The following is a 20,745-nucleotide window of genomic DNA, read 5'->3' as shown; positions in this document are numbered from 1 at the left end:
TATTATCATTTAGCATCAGAATTCAGAATGTAAATTAATGGTGTTCACCAGTGTAATTGTAGTGTCAGGTGTTTTTTGTGTTTATCTGTTTTGCTATTTAAATGGTTTTTTTTACCGTTTCTTTGTACAGAAGAAAGAACAGGGCGTCCCAATATTTGACATTTTATTATTATTGCTGTTAGTCTTTTAAGTGATTTTTCTGTCTGTGATCTTGTGTTTACTTGATATATTGTAGATAGTTGCGTTTATTCAGTATTTTGGATTTAACAAATTAATCCTATGCTTCTCTGTTGATTGTGTGTACTTCAATGAAGGTGAGTAAACAAATTATTTCCCAGTTAATACTTACTGCACCACTGTTTTGTAATTTGTCGTGCAGTCCTGTTACTTTTCTCACATGAAATATATGCATAGCAACTGTAACAAAAATGTATGAAATTTTAAATAAGGATTTTATAAAAGATGGAAAACACAAATGCAAATGGTGAGATGAAATAGAAGAAATTACCACCAACAAGAATCAAAGGAATAATATTATCAAGTTTCACTTCTTTTGTCTTGAAAAACCATTGTCCATATTCCAGATTCTCTTTTGACAAATTCTTTTTATTCCATTGCTTGACTTCCCATGGCCTAGAAGTGTTGACAATGTATGTGTCTATGTTTGATTCATCGATGTCTTGACGATCATCTTGCTTCTTGGGCAAGCCTCTTATTTTATTGTTTGATAATGATTTGTTCTTCTTTCTGTCATCGCTTAAAGTTTCCTTTGATGGCCAAGCGACCCGTGTGAAATCGGAAATCTGTATGCATCAATGTAATAAAAGTTTGTTCAAGTGTTATAAAACCACTTACAATTAATCCCCAAAGTAAAAATTTAATTGCTTCCGCATATCTATATTTTTATTAAACTCTTCAAATTTTCTATAACTTTGTGTAAATCTATTCTTTTTTAAATATAATAATTGATAACATATGCAAACTTGTCTAAAATGGATTTAAAAACAAATATAGTGTTTAACTTTTTACTGATAGTGCTCCAAACTCCTTCCTCAAAAATCAGTCTTATAAGAGAACCTGATCATTCTTCAAGCAATTTGAGGAAATTTAAAAAAAAAATCCAAATTAATGCGACTGGTAATTATTATCTATTCCTTCTACTTTCGTTGCATTTGGCTGGGACCTCAACAGATGCAAGCAAGTAATATGAAATGAACTATTTAATAAGGTTGTATCATTGAATCACGTAATGAAACGATTATTGTTCTTTTTTACGATGGAATGCCACACGAACTTATTTTATAGATCTTTGTGTCATCCTTTTTAAACAATGGTTTCAGCATTGAAAGGCCGGTATTAGCTCTTAATTATTTCATATGATTTTTTTTTTTTTTTTTGTATTTTTTCAAAGAAAATGAAAAAAATATTTATATCCAAGCAAGTTGTTTTCGAGTTAAAAGTTTGCTGTAAATGAATGCATCATATGAATATCTTATGAAATATGTAAAGAAAGGCTAGTTAGACTTTTTAATTTTTTTTATAAAAAATCATTTATGAAAATAAAACACATTATTTGTCAATATTTTCTAGACCTATGGTTAAAACACTATTAAACGAGTCACAACTGAGGACAAAATGTTTGTCAATCATATTTTTGAAAGAAATTGAAACAAAATTGAGAAATTTTAGAGAAATTAATTTTTTTGATGTTTGGGCCTAACCCGATCAAAATTAACACAAAATGAATAAAATACTAATTTATTGCCTGTTTCATGTATTCACAATGAAGAAATCTATTTGATTGTCAAGTTCAATAATGCTTTAATCCGTATTACACCTAATCAGACTAGTGTTCTTGGGGGAAATGTTATTCATATCCAATAATTGTACAATTATGGTTGCGATCGGTTTAATTTTGATCAGGATTGGCCAAAATTAAAAAAAAAATTCTCTAAAATTTGGCTACTTCGTTTCAATTTCTTTTATAAATATGATTAACAAACATGTTCTCCCCAGTTGTGACTGGTTTTAAGAAGATTTAACCACAAGTTTAAGAAATATTCACAATTGACATGGTTTTTTTCGTAAATATTTTTTTATTTAAAACAATTCAAAATCTATATGGCTTTTCTTTACATATTCTATAAAGTATTCATGTAATTCATTCATTTACAGCAATTTTTTTTTATAAGAAAGCATCTAATTTTGATGTAAATATTTTTTTTAATTGTCTTTGAAAAAATACAAAAAAAAAAATCATATAAAATGATTAAGAGCTAATGTCGGCCTTTCAGTTTATGGTTTAAAAAGTTGACTCAGAGATCAATAAAATAAAAAGTTGGTGTGGCATTCCTCCTTAACCGATACCATGTTTCAGCAATCTCCGAAGCCAAATATTTAATTGCCTCTCTAGCTCGGTGATTCTTGTCCTCCTCCTCGAGTGAATAATTTGTCATATTGACCATAAAAATACAATATTTTTATAACATGGTTGAGTGAAAACGATGATTTGTACCTTAGCTGATACTATTGGTATTATTTCCGTCTTGGCTTCTTCGAGAGTAGTCTCATCTAACTTGAACTTTTCATTTGACTTTAAGATCACTGGTATGACTTCTTCTCCAAGGTAACCTTAAAGCGATTGAACTTTATAGATACATTTCTTCATTTCGATTTTTTTTTGAAACAAAAGACATAGAATGTAACTTACGCTTAGCCATATCCATGAAGTATTTTAGGTCTGCCTCTTCTTTCCCTGACATTATTTTAAAGATGGTGCAGCCATTTTCAAGCAACTTCTGCATAAGAAATAAAAAGGGTTAATGGTTTAAATTTTGGAACACTTCCAGTATACCGGTCCCCATAAATATGGCGCTAAAACAGGTGCCGCCGAAGGCGTTGTACAGTATATAGACGATCGCGTGAGCGATCGACAAAATAGAAAAAGAAGCCACAAATTGCAAATTTGACCCCAAATTCGTGTTCCTTGTGAAAAATTGGGTTTAAAAAACTGGTTTTTAAACAGTTTTTTAAATGAGAATTAAAAGATTTCGTAAAATAACGTACTTGTTTAGGAAGTAAATGTTTAGGAATGTAGTCACATGATCAATTTTTGACGTAATCTCATAAATATTCATGAGATGCGTCACTTGAGTTTTGACGTAATGAAGAAATGCCTGATAGGACTCAAAATGCAATGCTATTGAAATTGCGTGATTTTTGTGAGAAATACAGGGATTTAAAAATGTTAGCTAATCACTAGTCATCGATGGATTGAATTGTACATCATTATCGATTTGAAAGGAAAAATATTCTGAATATTTGGACATGATTAGGAGGTCAGGATATCGAGCTGCAATTAACGGTAAGTCGCTTTTACAATAACTTGCCTAAACTCAGCGCAGAAAATGGTCATGTTTCGACAATAGAGTTGATTTACCCGAAGTTTCATTTCTTAAACTTTCCTTGGAAAGCAAAAATTTCATGAAGAACTAAACCAAAGTGTAAGATATCGGCACGATTCGACAGACTGATTCATGCAAGTTTTTGGTCACAAAAGGCGCTCATAGTGCAAAAATTACACAAATTAGCCCAAAGTCAGAAAGATTACAGAGTGGATTTATAAAACAACCCCAATTTTAAAAACTATATAACCTAACCCTAATCACTCGATCGGATGCGTTTTGTTGAAGCGAGTGGGAAATTGCGGTTTGTTTACATTCTGCATAGCAACGGCAAGGGAAATAACTGCTCATGCGCAATCGCGTTATTCTGGGGACCGGCATACTAGAAACTTCCCAAATTTTTCAATACTCCTGAGATAAAGAGAGAGAAAGAGAGAGAGAGAAATATAGAAATGAATTTAGTTTAGTGAAATACCAAAAATGATAAGAGATAAAAAGGACAAATAAAGATGGAGAAAATGGACTTACTTCAATAGTTTGTTTAGTTGTTGAATGGTGTACTCCACAGCTTGTGCCAATGTCTTGATCACTGTTCCATAATAAGACCTTTTGGCAAGCTAAATAACAGGGCACAGAGGAGTTTCCTGCATTAAGAAATATTCTTTATGAAAAAAATCGTGCGATTGAATTAAAAATCAAATGGGTTTGAATGAAATAAACGTAGATCTGGGGAGCGTAAATCAAAAAGTAACTTGAGCAGTATAAAATTATTTGTTAGAAGATATTGCAGTATATACTGCTTAAAATATTACCCTTTTTAATTTATTTCCTTTGTTTTTCCCCTAATAGTCTTTATCTACAATGCACATATGAATCTTTGTCGCCTTAACGTGAATTAAAAATAAGCGTAAAACAAAACCCAGCAAATACAAAAATATACATCTAATTTTTATGATTTGAACTAAATTAGTTTATGTCAACCATCCAACATGTTTTAACCTCTTCAAGCCAATATTTCAATAAAACAATTCAAAAAACTACCACCGATAATTATATTACCGGGTACATAATTTCTGAAATCAATATATTCTTTGAATTCAATACGGGACTCCGTGATTTTGAACAAATGATGTTCCTTCTGCCTTACTTACTAAAAAAGGATATGATATCTTCAAGGCATTCTTCCATGTCATCCATTAGAATAAAGAGGAGAGATGGATTATACGATGTATCCCAACTCGTGGATGTACCTTCTTTCCACAAATGTATCTGTATTTCTGTCACGTGCATCTATTTAAATATACATATATTTGTGCATGAAAGCAATAAAATTTGATCTGATAGCAAAAAACAGCTTACAAAATAAATTATTTATGGTGCTATGTATTACTCACACACTTCATTGAATATTTCATCTTTCTGATATCTGAAACGCAGTCTTTTTAAAACATGGTATGCAACTTTCTAACACAACCCTTTATTTCAAAAATTGTTACTAACTTTCTATTGTTTTTTTCAGCATATAACTGTTTCATTTTTCTTTGAAATTAACCAGTACCAAAGATCAAAGAAATGATGCATTTTTTCAAAATATAATCTATATAGCCCCGTCCTAGTATTTAAACCCTTAGTCTCGTATCATAAAATTCATTATTTTAGAAGAGACACCCTCGTTTATTGTTAATATGTATGTAACATTTTTTAAAGTTACCAGTGTGCTTACTCAGGTGACATTAAAAGATACAAAAACTGGCTATATTTAATCTAATTAAACTACAGATACATACGAGTACAACATTTATAATATTTCGTCTTAAAAATGAGAAACACAAAACCATATTATACAATTATGGACTTTTTTGGTGTTGAATATGGTTTGTTATTCACCCGAAAAATATTCATATTGACCGAGGCGTCCAGATGTTAAAAAATAATCCTGAAATAGGTTTGAATAATTGTTTTCCTGCTCAGATACGTAGCTCGCTGCGGCCGTTGCAACCATTGTTTACAACGTTGTTTGATGTTTTGATTGTGACGTCACAATGCCGTTGCAAGCGCATTGACCCTCCGGTGAATACAGTCTAAAATCCGGTGAATATGTAGTGTTATGAACTGTTTGCGTTTGTATAAATTATATAGGGACTATAAATAGACTATATAATAATAACTAGTATCAATCTGAATAGCTTCATATGTATCATGAATAGAATATCGCGTGCTGAAATCGATATCAAATAAACCATTGGACCTTCGACATATACGGGAATACCTGGGCTGATGTGACATGATATGAACTGATTTTCACTGAATTATGTACGCTTCTCCCTGTACCTTTTCTCCATGTCTGATCTTCGCTTCAACATACTCTGTTCCATCTAAAAATAATAAAAAAAAAGGTAAAGTTTACAACTCATACTTAATAATTGCGCATCTAACTTAGTTAAATACTACGAAATTTTTTATCCACGAAAATATATTACAGAAAGAAAAATAATTATACCTTGTCCTAAATTTTGGAGGTGATCTTGATAATAAAACTGATTTGCTTTATCCCATTCATCCTCCCTCTTAATTTTTAAATCGCAGATATCGTGCAGAAAAATATATCCATCCGCACTTTGAACTTGAACTGGAATTAAGAGTTCCTTTTTTCGGAATTTTCCAGTTCTTTCTGTGCTCTCTTTGTAATTTTCAAAGGTAAGGAAGGTTTGCAATTGAAAAAAAAAATGTTTAAATAAGTTTGGATAAAGCAACTTTTTAGCAAATGTTGCTTATTAATTGTTTATTTATTAGCAGAGTTGCAATGATATAAAAGTGAGATATTTGGCTTCTTTTTCCGAAATATATACTTTGATTCTAACTTTTTTTTATTCTTGTAAAAATAAATTTTAAGACATGGATTTAACCTGAATTGTTTTTACACATTCCTGGGTATGGCCACAGGCAATTTCCTTGTCTTTTTTTAATGACAATATCTTCCTCGAACAGCCTCACTTTCGTTTTTTTAAGCAACATCTCCTTATCTGTCAGCTTGCCACTAAAATTAACGATTTTTCAAATCTTTATAATAAAATTTGAATTGTTTTAGTACATGGCCCTAAATGAGGTAGAAAGTTAACTCACATGTTGCAAGCATTTTTTTCTTCTGCCATCTCTCTTTCATAATATTTGGATCCTTCAAGGTTTATGGTTGGATATGATTTTAATCCAATTTTTCAATGTGCTAAATATCGTATATCCCTAAGACTTGACAAGGGGATAAAACAGACCACAATTCAACCCAAACTTTATAATATATATATTGATACGCCAATTACATGTTTTATTAAATTTCAAACAGCAAAACTGTCATTTTATTTATCATATAAAAGTTATGTACTGTCATAGAGTAAAGGAATATCAATATGATATTTTATTACAGTGTGACAGAATAGCGGAAGAATGGCAGAACAACAGATTTTCATTCGTTCATCTTACCATTCTGCAAAAACATACGATATGTTACGATATAAGGGACCATAATACTGAAGATTTTATGCTTTTGTCTTGAAAGGAGAAAATATTTTCTTTAGCAATACAGCAAATTTCTTTAAAAAAGATGTTCAGAATAATGTTCTGTTAACTAAGCACAATTCCTGAAATCTCTCAAAAACCGAAAAAAAATCTGAATAATTGTTGAACAGAAAATCTTCAAAATCAAAAGATGTTTTATTTAAAATTATGAAAAAAGGACAAACTTCTCCAGTGGGCCAAAACTCTTTATCTATAGCTCGCTGAAGATGTATAAATCAAAAGAAAGGAATCTAATTTTTACCATTATTATCTACAAAAATCATACCTGGTAGTTAAAACCATACCTCGTCTAAAAGAAAACGTACAGAACATCTACTTGTTGCAAGGTTTATCATTATTATCATTATTGTAAAAAAAATATTTGTACACAAATGCTATGTGTTGAAAAGAATGCTTACGACATTTGACCACAATGCCATTCTGATGATACACTTTCTGATGTGATGTTGCAAAATGTGCAAAAGTAATTATCATCATTCCCTTTCCAACGTATTCTGTTCACATCTTTACCACATCCTTTACACGTTGTGGTAGTCACAATTCCTGCAATTGGATTATACAAGTAAAAAAAAATTAATAACATATATAAGTAAAGAAGTTTTAAAAAAAAAAATGAAGACGTGTTTTTTTTTTTTTTTACTTTTTTAAATTATCAACAAATATTAAGAGTTTTGATGACTTCTAAAATGTTATCAATTATCTCAACGATATTTCATTTACATGCACCTATCTGTTTAGGGAGCTATCTAACCATTACTATTCTATATATGCAATTGCATTGAACAAACGTATTAAAGAGCGTTTCTGCATTTAATCCATGTATGATATAAACAAAAAAAGACTGTGCAAATATGTAAATGTACACGATTAATGCGTCTTCAACTGATCTCAAAAAATGAAAATTACAACTTACAAAAGGTCCAGAGGCTATGTCGCTCACCTGAGCACTTTAATAGGATAAAGCAGAAATCAATTCAGTATTAAAAAGTTAAAATATTATAGTGGTTGCTGTTCTTAAAATGATTTTAATCGATGTATCCTTTATATTTGTTTTAACTATAATTCTCTGCTCTGGTACGGTCTCTCTTATCCCCAGTGGATTATGATTTGAAAACTTGAATCTACACTATCAAAGGATGCCTGCATATTAATATGTTTAATTATGAATTTCCTGTTCTCGAAAATAAAATTTCTAAGACTTGTTTCTATGTATTCCTCTGTAACGTGATTTTAACTAATTTGAATCTACACTTCTTGGTGATGCAATCATATATAACATTTACCTCAGCTTTGCTGTTCTCAAAAAGATTTTAAAATGTTTTCCCTGCCCATGAAGTTCGTAAGAACTTGAATTTATGCTACTTGATGATGTTCGATAAATAGGACAGGAAACAGGATATCATAATTACCTCCCCGTGGAAGAAGCGTGGCCATTCATTTGAGCACATTTGAATTTCCTTCACCCAAGGATGCACTGTGGCACCTTTTGTGAAAGTTAATAACGACAATGATATTAACGACAACAGCAAAGGGACAAATTTTGGTCAGAAAAGCCAACTTGTGAGCTAAAAATACAATCATGTTTTAGTGAAATCTGATTATAAGAGGAAATATTAAGTGGCGCTTTGGATGGTTTCCTTATTATAAAGATTGGAAAATATACCTGCGGATAGTTAATTTTTCCGACAAATCTTATGAGAAAAGGACCTTTTTTTTCTCGGACGACTCTTCATGTTTTTACTTTAAATACGCTCTTTAAGACAAAACTTCTCATAAAAATACATATGATGATAATAGAGAGACAAAACGTTTTCAGAAAATAAAAAAAAATAAACATTAAACATTTTTGCGTATAGCATTATTTGATTTTAATGAATCAAAAAACAACTTTTGGAAAATGTTCTTACAAACTTCATTAATTACATATTTATAAAACGAATAGTAATGAATTTCAAAATACCAAATTAAGAAAAGAACAACTTCAAAGAAAAGCTTTTTCAGATGTTATTTGACTAACAGACGCAATTGATCTGTGAGTATGTTATGCCTTCATTTATATTCAGTTCTCACCGGCATCAAATAATTTCAAAGGACTTTCCTCTCCAGGTACACAGTACTGCTCTTCTTTTGGGTTATTGTTGTCGCTTCCGTCCCATTTGATCTGCAGTTCCAGCTTAAACATAAAGTCCAGTTTCTTTTATTTAACTGTATAAACAATAATTTTATCTTATTAGATACATGTATCTAATGATCTTTTTGATCAAATAACAACGCAGGACTGATAAGGAAGCATACAGAATATTCTCCCTTTGACTAAATCACTGATACATTATGACGTCATGGTAGGCGAGATGACATTAATTTTAGAACACAAGTTTGTGTTATATTGTGTTATACATAAAGATGTAATTTATCTCTAGAAAAATACCAGAAACGTGTAAACATTAACAGAATAAAATATTTTAATTTTGTCATGTTGTATCTGTCATTTTGATTAAAATCCACCACCGATGTCGTCATATGTGTACATCAAATAACTTCGGAATTGATGATGTCGTGTAAAGAGGATTTAGCGAAGACGACATGTACAAAGTTACGTAAAATGGAGTTTAAAAGCAAATATCGTGAATATCATGTGAAATTCCTATGGATTTCATTTAATTTAACGGGTATGCTAATTTATTTTCATCGATTGTATTCTCTTTCGAGGGAAGTCAGCTATATACGTATCAGGGTCATTCGAGACAAACATAATGCAACAGTACAAAAATAAGCTGCATGTTTCAAAACATAAGGTTTGTACATATGGAAAGTTTCCCTTCTAAAATATTTGGAAAGTGCTATACTAGAATCCTGAGTTAAGCATGGTTTTTGAAAAATCTCGGGTCCTATATATAAAATCCAGAACATCGGGTAAGGTTTCGTGCAAATGTGTGGAATAATTATTTTACTGAAAGTACATTGGGATTCTAGCAGCATATATTAGGCAAAATAGATGTTTTTTGACTATATTATTTACTCAAAGAAATAATTTAACTTCGGGGTAAAGTTGTTCTGTTACCGTTTTTTAAAATAAGGAACATTTCGCTATTAATGAAATTCACATGATGGCGGGATGATTGCGCATGTCTTTGCGTCAGAGTCACTTCTATCTTTATGCAAAATATAATTAATAGTTTACCTTTATTAGCGGTCATGGTAAATTATCAAACTTAATTTTCTTTAAAAAGTCTAAATTTCCCGAGAAATGATTTATATGCGCCCTTACCATACCCACGAAGTATTAATAGAACGAAAACTGTTTTATCTAGTATAATTTATAAAGGTTGATTATATCTAAAGCTACTGTAATACATAATATACGATAAGAAGGATATGGAGATAACGAACAGTATTCAATCTCAAAGTCCATAAAACAATATAAAATAAGAGCAGAGCAGACACGGACCCCCAAAACATCAGGGGCGGGATCAGCTGTCATGGAGGAGTGAGCATCCCCTGCCGACCGGTCACACCCGCCCTGTGCTCCTTGTCATGATCAGGAAATAACGGAAAAAAATATGTCGTCAATTCAGAGTATAAATAATGGACTAACAATTGGTATGAAAAACGTCAGTCAGCATTTGACTCAATGATTGATTGATTGTATACTGTGTAACGTCCATCTCCAGAATATTTCACTGACCATTGCCGGTGAAGGGCTGCAAATTTTGGCCTATGCTCAGCACTTAGGGCCTTTGAGCAGGGAGGGATCTTTATCGTGCCACACCTGCTGTGACACGGGGCCTCGGTTTATATGGTCTCATCCGAAGGACCGCCCCATTTAGTCGCCTTTTACGACAAGCAAGGGGGTACTGAGGACCTATTCTAACCCGGATCCCCATGGGATTTGACCCAATGATAAACTGTATTTGCTGACAGTGTCTTTGTCTCGACCATAGAATTTACGAAATGATGACTTTAAACGAGACTGCTGATATTCTTTTTTCATCAAATTGCTTGTCAATAATTTACCTCGTTTTAGAAATTGTTCATACGTAGAGCATGCTCTTGCGTAACGAATCAACTGAGATATATATACTCCGTATGCAGGTGATGAAGGTATATTGCTGGATAAGTAAGGGAAGTTGACCATAGAAAAGTATTTACGATAAATTAAATGATCAATTCTCGTTATGTGTCCATTGGATTTTTGCATCAAACATTCAAAGTGACTATTTGATATAAACTAATAAATTTCGCAAGTAGTTAAGACTTCCCCCAAAAATTAAAGTACAGTCTATGTAATCACATCCCTGAACTACCAGGATATGAAGTCTTTCAATTAATTATAATTTTTGTCTCTTTGTTGATTAATGCCCTTATAATAAAATAACTTTTTTGCATGGTGTTATATCGATTTACATAGAGTAAGCATACTACGCTGAATATATCACGGCTTCATTGACTATTTAAAATCCTACATCACCAATGCCAGGGATGAAACCTCAAGCAAGAGATTGTCAGTTAGAAGTGCTACCCTTTCGGCCATTGACGCTGTTCTTGAATATATTTAAATGTTATGTATATATGAACGTAGTTTCAAATATTAAACACTATAGAAAAAAATTCTTAAAAGGGTTTCCTGGATTTTTTTCACTTTATATGACTCTCGTACGAAAGCCCAGAAGGCTCATTCGAGATTCGAGTTTCGAAATACGAGATTCGAAATTCGAGATTCAAAATTCGAGTTTCGAGATTCAAGATCCAAACGAACCAATCAAAAGTGGGTTCAACATTTGATTACTCCCCTTTATTATGTTTTTACTATCAAGAAATAATTCAATATAATTATATCAAATGGGTCATTTGATTAAATTAAAATGCAAGAAAAAGTGTTATATATATTAGAAGGAAATTTAAATAATTAATGGATTTTTGATCAGCAAAAAATATTTCAATTTATATTATAGATTCTTAAATATTAAATAGATTACATATATCAGGAGTATATGATTATATTTTTGCATTGACGACTAATTAGCGGCCGCTAGGAGGTGGTCGGTTATATGATATGAAAGTTTGAGGTAGCTGTGCGTTTCTGCGGACAATTTAAATAAAAAATATTTAACATTAATATAATAATATTAAAAAGAGCGTCTAAAAATTAAAGAATAACGCACAATAAACATAAAATTAAAAATTCTTATGAAGAATGAGGTAAATATTTCATCCAAACTTACACGTTTGAGGTGCGGAGAAAATTAGGACATGTGTTGGACGTAGTCTAAAGCAAAGACGGCGTTATGTATATTACACAATTTTACTTTCTCTATTCAAACGGGGTTTGTTGTACGTATTTATTTTAAAATGACGTGTACATATGTACATATATAAACATTTTGAAAAACATGGTTAAATGTTATTTCATTAAAAGACTTAGTAGGCTACAGAATATTACAAGATTTGGCTCTTAGCAGACGAGGATAATGCACGTTTTACAATGTGCCAAGAATTTTCCCGCTACAACTCAAAGAGAAGAAATGTAGTGGCGGATCTAGAGGGATTTTAGTTTTTTCCTCTAAGAGAGAGCAAGGATACCAACATATTTGTTTCATTTTTATTAAATTAAACTACACTGCATATCTAGTTGTAGATTACATTAAATTTTAGTTTTAAACTTTTAATATAAATGCCATACAGGCCGACGGTTCAAAAGTTGTTGACGCAGAGTACCAGGGGTTAATACTGAACATGCATTATATAATTAACAAACACAACCTTTTAATATCACGAGGATATATTTTAACAGATAAATATAAGATATTTTAAAAACAGATCACCATAGTCTTTAGCTATAGTTGCTTCATATAAGGGACAATTAATTGGCTTGCGGCCGATTTTTGACGCAATATATATGTTAATATATGTTTCTTGTCTTAATTTTTAGAAAAACACAGGTACATGTGGACAAGACCCCCCCCCATCCGCCACCCCAATCCCTTGATATTGAAACCCAGGGCTTATTTCTCTGTTATGTGTAACCTTACAATACGAAAAAATCGCTGGCGTAAAACCCCCAGAATAATCGCTCAACCAAAATAAAAAAAAACAAAACAAAGCAAAAAAAAAAACACTATTTATTACCCCACTTTATAAGAAAGAATGCTGTTTACGGAGAAAATGTGGGATTATTACGTGATGCAGAGTCAGTCCGATAGCAAGGACTAAGACAGAAAAACATTGTATATGTATATGTGTGAATCGACATTTAAAGTTAAAACAAAATAAATGCATTTAATACCAGAGGGGGTACAACGTAAACAGACTGGAGTGGCATATCCTTCTCTTATAATGTATAGTGGGTATTTAGGGGGGGTGTTGAGCGATTATTCTGGGGATGATGAATAAGTTTAATAAATATAACTTGTGAAAAAAATGTCCAATAAGCCCTAGGGTTGAATATCGAGGGGGAGGGGGGGGGGGTACCGTCCACAAGTACCTGTGGTTTTCTTAACAGAGGAAATGCATAAAAATTAAGTTTAGTAGACAATTAAAAAATATATATACTCCTGATATATGAAATCTATTTAATATTTAAGAATCTATAATATAAATTGAAATATTTTTTGCTGATCAAAAATCCATTAATTATTTAAATTTCCTTCTAATATATATAACACTTTTTCTTGCATTGTAATTTAATCAAATGACCCATTTGATATAATTATATTGAACTATTTCTTGATAGTAAAAACATAATAAAGGGAAGTAATCAAATGTTGAGTCCGCTTTTGATTGGTTCGTTTGGATCTTGAATCTCGAAACTCGAATTTTGAATCTCGAATTTCGAATTTTGAATCTCGAATTTCGAATCTCGTGTTTTGAAACTCGAATCTCGAATGAGCCTTCTGGGCTTTCGTACTCTCGCGTCTATTAACATTCAATATTTTTTTAAGTGGTACACCAAATCCAACACAATATATTAAATCTCCGTGCGCCGGTTACGCGTTTGACGACGTCATTTTCATTTAACTCAATTCCAACGATACTATGAATATTATGACGCCAATCGTCTGTTTCTAATGCTAGTTAAATGAAATTTTGAAATTTTATAAAGATTTTTATTCTGGTTTCACAGATTTAGATTTCAGTTCAACGTATTACATAGTACTAAAGAAATAAAAGCAAATGTAATAGTAATATGCATGAATTATTCCGAATTTTGTTCGTGCGCCGACTGGCCTTATCGGCCTTCATATAAATCGTCCTAATATCATTATGAAAGATAAATATTTAAAATTCACAATTTTAAGAACATTAGATATATTATGTCTATGCAAAATTTCGTTAGTATTGGTTGCATGTTTAAAAAATTATAAACATTGTCTACGACTTTTTGGGATAACCCTCGTATGTATAATGCCTGAAACACTGAAATAGATTAGGAATCATTGTATCACAACGTGACATCCTAATAGGTGTGTGCTAACATTTTTAAGAAGTGATGAATCACCGGAAATAAAAAAAATATCGATTTTATACAACACTCAGCATATCGTAAACAATAGTGTTGAGTTTTGTATTTTTCGCATAGATAGTGGTCAGAGTTTGACACATAGTGCATTCACCCTAGTGTTCTATGTGTCAAACCCGACTACTTTAGGGCATTATACATGAAGATCCCAACAGTATTATACGAAATGGACAATGGAGTCATTAGTTTATGCAAGCTAGGGCAATCACGAAAGTGATTGTCATGAAATTAACATCTTATTTCCAATAAGAAGAGTGTACAGCTTCATTGTGAATGTTTGTGGATTGAAAAAAAAAATTCTTAGAAATAAAACCAAAAATAATGTGTGTTTCTTCAAAAACATTAACTGCAACTTTTGGTTACATATAACTTTTCACTGTGATTTTTTAAAACATACCCTTCTTTCTTTTCCGTTCACATAATCTGTATTTCTATAAATTTTCACTTTAAGTTACTAGATATCCGTTCACCTAAACACTTAATGGATTTTTATTTTTTTATAATCAGCGACGGTTTAATCAAAACAAATTTTGAAACAAAGTTGCATACATTTAAAATCTGATTTTTATTTGTATTTACAGACGAAACAGGAATTACTTGTATCATCATATTGGTAATTAATTACTATTCAACATATACGTAATTTAAATATATGCACTCACTTTGCCATCATGTTCCTTATATTTTACAAGGGTTCCAACAATGTATGTCTCCATTGTTTCCGTATTTTCTTTTGTAGGATCCTCCATCATCACCCTTATACCTGGGATGTTTCTAACCATTTCTGAAACAATAATTACGACATTCATTTTTACTCATTTTATTGCGAACGGATTTTTCTGGTTATATTACGATAATGACCAGGAACGCGCGATAGATGACAGATAGGTCGACAGTCCTACATGGAACCTGATCCCAACTCTGGTGTTTTAAATGTGCTCTGCTTCCAATCTATATTGCTTAATGGACTTTCAGCTTAAGTAAAATTCGTCATCTCCACATTTCACAATGAAAACTGGCCCCAAATGGCATTAAATAGAGAACACTTACGGTGTACATCATAGTTAAACTTGTATATCAATACCTGGTCTTCAGATTTGAGATGCAAAGTCAAAAATCACAATGTATTTTTGTTAATTTAAATTTTCAAAAAAATTTCATGGGAATTTAAGTATGTACATCTTATTTACTCTTCTTCTTAAATATAATAATGAATAACACTCCGGAAATTTCTCCTTCTCTGCTGTTATTATTTCAACGAACAGTAAAGAAAACATTCAGTGAATCATTCAGTGGAACTTAATATGAATCTTTATTTGTAGTTTCAATTTAAACTCAGCTATATGTTAATTGTGACATGACCCGGCGAGTTTTCCTTTGAAGTCAACCGTACTGTAACTGCGATACAGAACACTTTTTGTGGGCGTTTCTTATGCAAATGAGCAGAAACTGTACTGTATCTGCAAAATATCAAAGATACAGTACGGTTTATTTTTAGCGATGACGGAAAGCTGTATTCATATTCAGACACAACAATCGTTCAATTCGCATGATAGCACTGTTAGTAATTACTCAAAATTTGAGGTGATTTTATTAAGAATAAAATTTTACAAAATAAACTTATATGAATGTCGGATTCAAAAAATTTAGAAAGGAGGGAGTGGGGCAGATCAAAAAGGACTATCTTGACCCCCCTAAAAAAACCCTGAAAATCGTATTTGGGGGCGGGGGTAGGTTTATAATCAACCAAGACACTATGTGCGTGAAATCGTTACTTGTTGATAAATTAAATAGAGTATGTATATACGATTGGCAAAAATAATTTACAAAAGCGAAAAAAGAAAAAAAAACTTTAAGTTGGGTGGGATGGGGGGGGGCAAGTGTGAGTACTGGACCCCCCTTTGGTTACTCTACATTTTATTAAAAACTTGAAGTAAAATCCCCCCCTTCTTTCATCTGTTTATTTCAATTTTGTATATGATTACAGGTTAGAGAATATTGTCGGAGGTTTCTCTCAGTATACGATATCCCCGAAGCATTTTTGTTTCAAAATATGATTCTTATATATAAAAATGTTTTGCATTAATTCATAGCTTAAATAAAAAAAAATGTCAGCAAGAGCTGAATTGAGAAAAAAAAGAAACCTACCCAATCAAATCTAAATAAATCTAAATAAATTTTTTGGAAAACAAATTATATAATGCATCCCTCAAATAATTATTTTTAAAATAATAGTAAATAATTACCTGCACGGCATTTCAGTTGCGAATGCTTAAAATGGGATACTAAATCAAATTCCTGCTAAAATCGTCTAATTAATTGAGAGCTGTGTACCCAAATATGAATGTAAATTGGTGAGGTCATTAGAAAGGTCATGTCACAAGTCATTTAGAATACTCGTTTCCTACTGTATCAGAGATACAGGGCGGGACCCGGCTCGAGCTATCGCTCTCGCCTCAAGCCCCGCCCTGTATCTTTGATACAGTAGGAAACTCGTACTCTAAATAATACTTAACATAATCTATAATTCTTACCAACAGTCAATGAAGGTAGATAAAGCATATTTAGGACAGTATCATTTGCAATCAGTTCTTCTTCTGTATTAAGTTGAAATGGATAATTTTTCCCGTCTAATTCATACATAGATACCTTTCCCTTCCAAAACCTCAAGACTTTACCTTATAAAAACAGTGATAATAGCATTTTTCATATTCAAATGATCAAATTATTTTAATAAAAAAAAATACTTTTCGAATTTTAAAGTCATACATGTAAAGATAAAATAAGCCATGGGAAAAATTAAGTGTAAATTAATTATTAAAAGAAAGGAAAGGAACAAATAATAATGATTTGCAGTAAAATTAGAATATTATATTTTCATTATAAATGTTTTGCGGACCAATTATTAATCATTTCTTAAGGACAGATGATACAAACTAACTTTTTCTTCAATATTGATAATAACAACCTGAGTCATGTTTCTCATGTTTCAGTTAGTGAAATGAACAAGTTAAACCGTATACTTTTAAATATTTCAATTCAAGTTTCACATAAATGGATTAGATTAATAAGGATGATTGCAGAAAGGTAATTTTGAATATCAAAGAAGGTTTACAATTTCTGAATATTTTGGAAATTTATTATATGCATCATTTGCAACAAAAATAGGCTCAGAAATGTAAACCAATGCAGGCATCCATTCTTTGTTTGTATCACATGTCCCTTTAAAAAATATATAGTTTTTGAGAAGAGGTTTATAAGATACCCTTCATGTTTGTGGTCACAGCAGTAACATCACAATCTTTTGTTATTCTGCAGATTTCTTTTCTTTTACCCTTTTCCTCACTATTAGATCGTTTGGGCATAATAGGTCTATAACAGCAAAATACCGGTATAATAGGTATAAAACAGCAAAATATAAAAAAAAGTATTTTATTGATTTAGTATCAGATAGAACGTATTTATAAATTACTTAGTATTACAAATACCCTTTGAACCCTGAAGTCATTATTCGTCTAAAGATATGATCTCTGTTGTGTTTATCCGCCATGTAACATTTTGTACAGAGATTAATGTACGGACACGACACGCAATGTCATCTGATTCCTCGCAGGGGACTTTCCTTACAACCATCGCATTCTATGTCTTCATGTGTTTCTTCTATAAATAAAACAACATTTAACCGAGGGTGTGCATAGTCATATACAACTGTAGAAATTAAATAAAAAGATCCTTTTCAAGGACACGATATGCAAAAATAATCAAATAAATTTTACAACCACAATCATATTTAAAATTAGAATCATTGTTCTTGTCTTCAGTATGAAGAAATTCTTATCATACCTCATCAGGGTAGGATTATGTGGCAAGACGTTATATGATATAGTATAAATGGATAATTATGGGCTTTTTCTATGTAATAGTAAAATATATACAATTTACATTTCTTGGGGAAAAAATTCTGCACAATACATTAAATCAAAAAATAACACTTATATTTATACCATTAAGAAATGGAATGCGGATTTAAAAGGACGTTGAGTAAAAGGCTAATGTAAAGTTATCAATTCACACACCAATATCGAACAGCAGAAGTTTTTCTCTGTCGCATTCCATTTCCTCTTCACCATTATCCCAGTATACTTTCTCTACAATGCCTTTTCCTCTATTCGGATGATCTTGAAAGTATTTTGTGAAAATACATATTGGCTTTTGTGATACTATTTTTCAAAAGAAAATATCATAAGCAGTGGTTTACAAACTTAAATATAAACATTCTTAAGAGGGACTTTATACACTTACAAACAATCACATAATCATGATTTTGCTTCAAGTATTGATACAAAAACAAATTATTCTATAAAAGAAAATCATCTTGATTACTGAAATATTACGAGCTCATGTTTGTCTCAATCGGAACATGCTGAAACTGAAAATTAATTGTTAGGGTGAGTGTTTGTCTTTTACAGAGAAAACAAAGAATTTTTGTCTGTCATCTGCATCATCCTGTTTTCTTCTCTATTTTGGTGTCTTCAATAAGTAATCATATTCATTTCAATGTTTTTAGATTAAAGTATAACATTAAACAGTAAAAGAATAAATCACATCATACCATTAAAAACTCCTCCATTATCTTCAGACCTTCCCTCAGCATTGTCAACATGCTTTCCTTCCATGTCTATTGCTACCATATCAGATTTATATGATGTTTCCTGTTCATCACCAGAGTTGTTTTCAGTTTGACTTAAACTTTCCATTTCAGTCCGATTTGTTTCGTTCTCAATCAATCCATATGGAGATTTAACTGCTGTTTCTTCTAAATCAGAAAACTCTTTCTTTTCCTGAGTTTGTTTAACCATTCCACCAATCGGACTTTTTATTTTTACTGTACCACAATAATAGCCGGTCCCGACAACACGTACTACTTTCCCTAACAACTCTGTGAATAAAACAGAACACATTAAGGAGCCGATTGGAGTTTCTTCCTTAACATAAACGATGATTGAGAAAATATTCAATAATTGAAACACTATCTAATGCATATGTATATTCAATCCACCCGAGCCAGTCTGGTATAGCGCAAATTTCAAGATGACGTCAAAATGATGCATTTAGAATTTTTATCACATGTTCATGGACAGACTTTTATTTCTTATCAGGTTATATTGCCATGTGTGTGCAAAGAAATTTTTGTGAGATTTTAATTAATTTAATTTCAAAATTAAAAAAAATATAACATTATTTACGAGAAATATAAGCACTTTGTATAGACAGCCTACAAAACCAAGTGAGGCGACGTTAGATTTATTACAACGTCATGAATAGAAATATCCTATTCTCATCAGAGAACAGTGGTTTTCTACCTCTTCTACGTAGTGTATCCGAAATTTGAAATATCCTATATACAAACTACAAATAACTGAACCAAATATATTCCAAGAAATTAACATTCTTTATATAAATATGTTATGTTTAATGATATTTCAACAATATTAAATCATAATTGAGTTTATTAGACGCTGTCCCGTTCGTAAAACAGACCTTTTCTTTTCTTTTTTTTTTTTATTTATTTTTTTTTTCTCTGAATATTTTCATTGTCAATTTAGTTAGCCATACTAAAGGCATCAGAAAATATCACAAACCGCTTTAATTGTTATATATCCAAGTTTTAATTAACTTTGAGTTAATAAACTTTGAGTATAAAAAAAAATAATTTTGATCAGACAGGGCTTATCACATTCAACAGTTAACCACGGAAAAGTTGCGTGAATGCCAAATGTGTCCAAAAACACTGGTGTTCGATTTTCATTGTAGTGATGCATATCTTTAATGAATAGAATATACAGATTTGTTTCTGAATAAATGAACTTCAAATTAAATGCGAAATAAAATGACGAAAATGTGTTCATACTGATGTCTTATAATTTCCTTTCCATGGGTAATTTGGATATATCTGCGCTTTTTTTATTTGTTTTATGCAAAATTTATTGTACGTCATTTAATCTAATGAAGTTAGTCACGTTTGTACCATTATTTGTAATTATATTTCCAAAAAAGTTTGAAAGCATACCGTTTTGATATGATTCTCGTGAAATATCTCCTTCAATTTCAAAGACATGGAAAGGTCTCGGAAGTCTCTCACTATTTTGAAAATCCTATTACATATGATTAGAATATTAATTGTTAATAGAAATGGATTACAAATGAAACTTTCTTCAAAATATTAACTCTTAACTGTTACAATTGTAATAG

The 20,745-nt window shown here is 31.2% G+C and overlaps 1 protein-coding gene across 1 annotated transcript; it reads right to left on the bottom strand.

Moving 5' to 3' along the window:
* Nucleotides 1-277: 277 nt before the first annotated feature.
* LOC134259646 (uncharacterized) lies at nucleotides 278-20,650 on the bottom strand. The gene is made up of 18 exons (XM_062742245.1): nucleotides 20,564-20,650; nucleotides 19,106-19,432; nucleotides 18,570-18,671; nucleotides 17,982-18,153; nucleotides 17,759-17,865; nucleotides 17,028-17,171; nucleotides 15,156-15,277; nucleotides 9,048-9,150; nucleotides 7,376-7,520; nucleotides 6,311-6,441; nucleotides 5,905-6,084; nucleotides 5,736-5,779; nucleotides 4,556-4,694; nucleotides 3,933-4,048; nucleotides 2,711-2,798; nucleotides 2,516-2,631; nucleotides 509-803; nucleotides 278-417 (listed from the first exon to the last, which is right to left on the bottom strand). Exons 4-18 carry the CDS (start codon nucleotides 18,041-18,043, stop codon nucleotides 278-280), a joined length of 1,932 nt encoding a protein of 643 aa, XP_062598229.1. The 5' UTR covers nucleotides 18,044-18,153; nucleotides 18,570-18,671; nucleotides 19,106-19,432; nucleotides 20,564-20,650.
* Between the last annotated feature and the right edge of the window lie 95 nt (nucleotides 20,651-20,745).

This window comes from Saccostrea cucullata, unplaced genomic scaffold, assembly GCF_032062105.1.
Source record: "Saccostrea cucullata isolate Sc308-1 unplaced genomic scaffold, CSIRO_AGI_Scuc_v1 ctg1911, whole genome shotgun sequence".
Taxonomy (NCBI): Eukaryota; Metazoa; Mollusca; class Bivalvia; order Ostreida; family Ostreidae; genus Saccostrea; species Saccostrea cuccullata.
The sequence above is the reverse complement of the archived record's forward strand: the minus strand, read 5'-3'. Positions and strand labels throughout refer to the sequence as shown.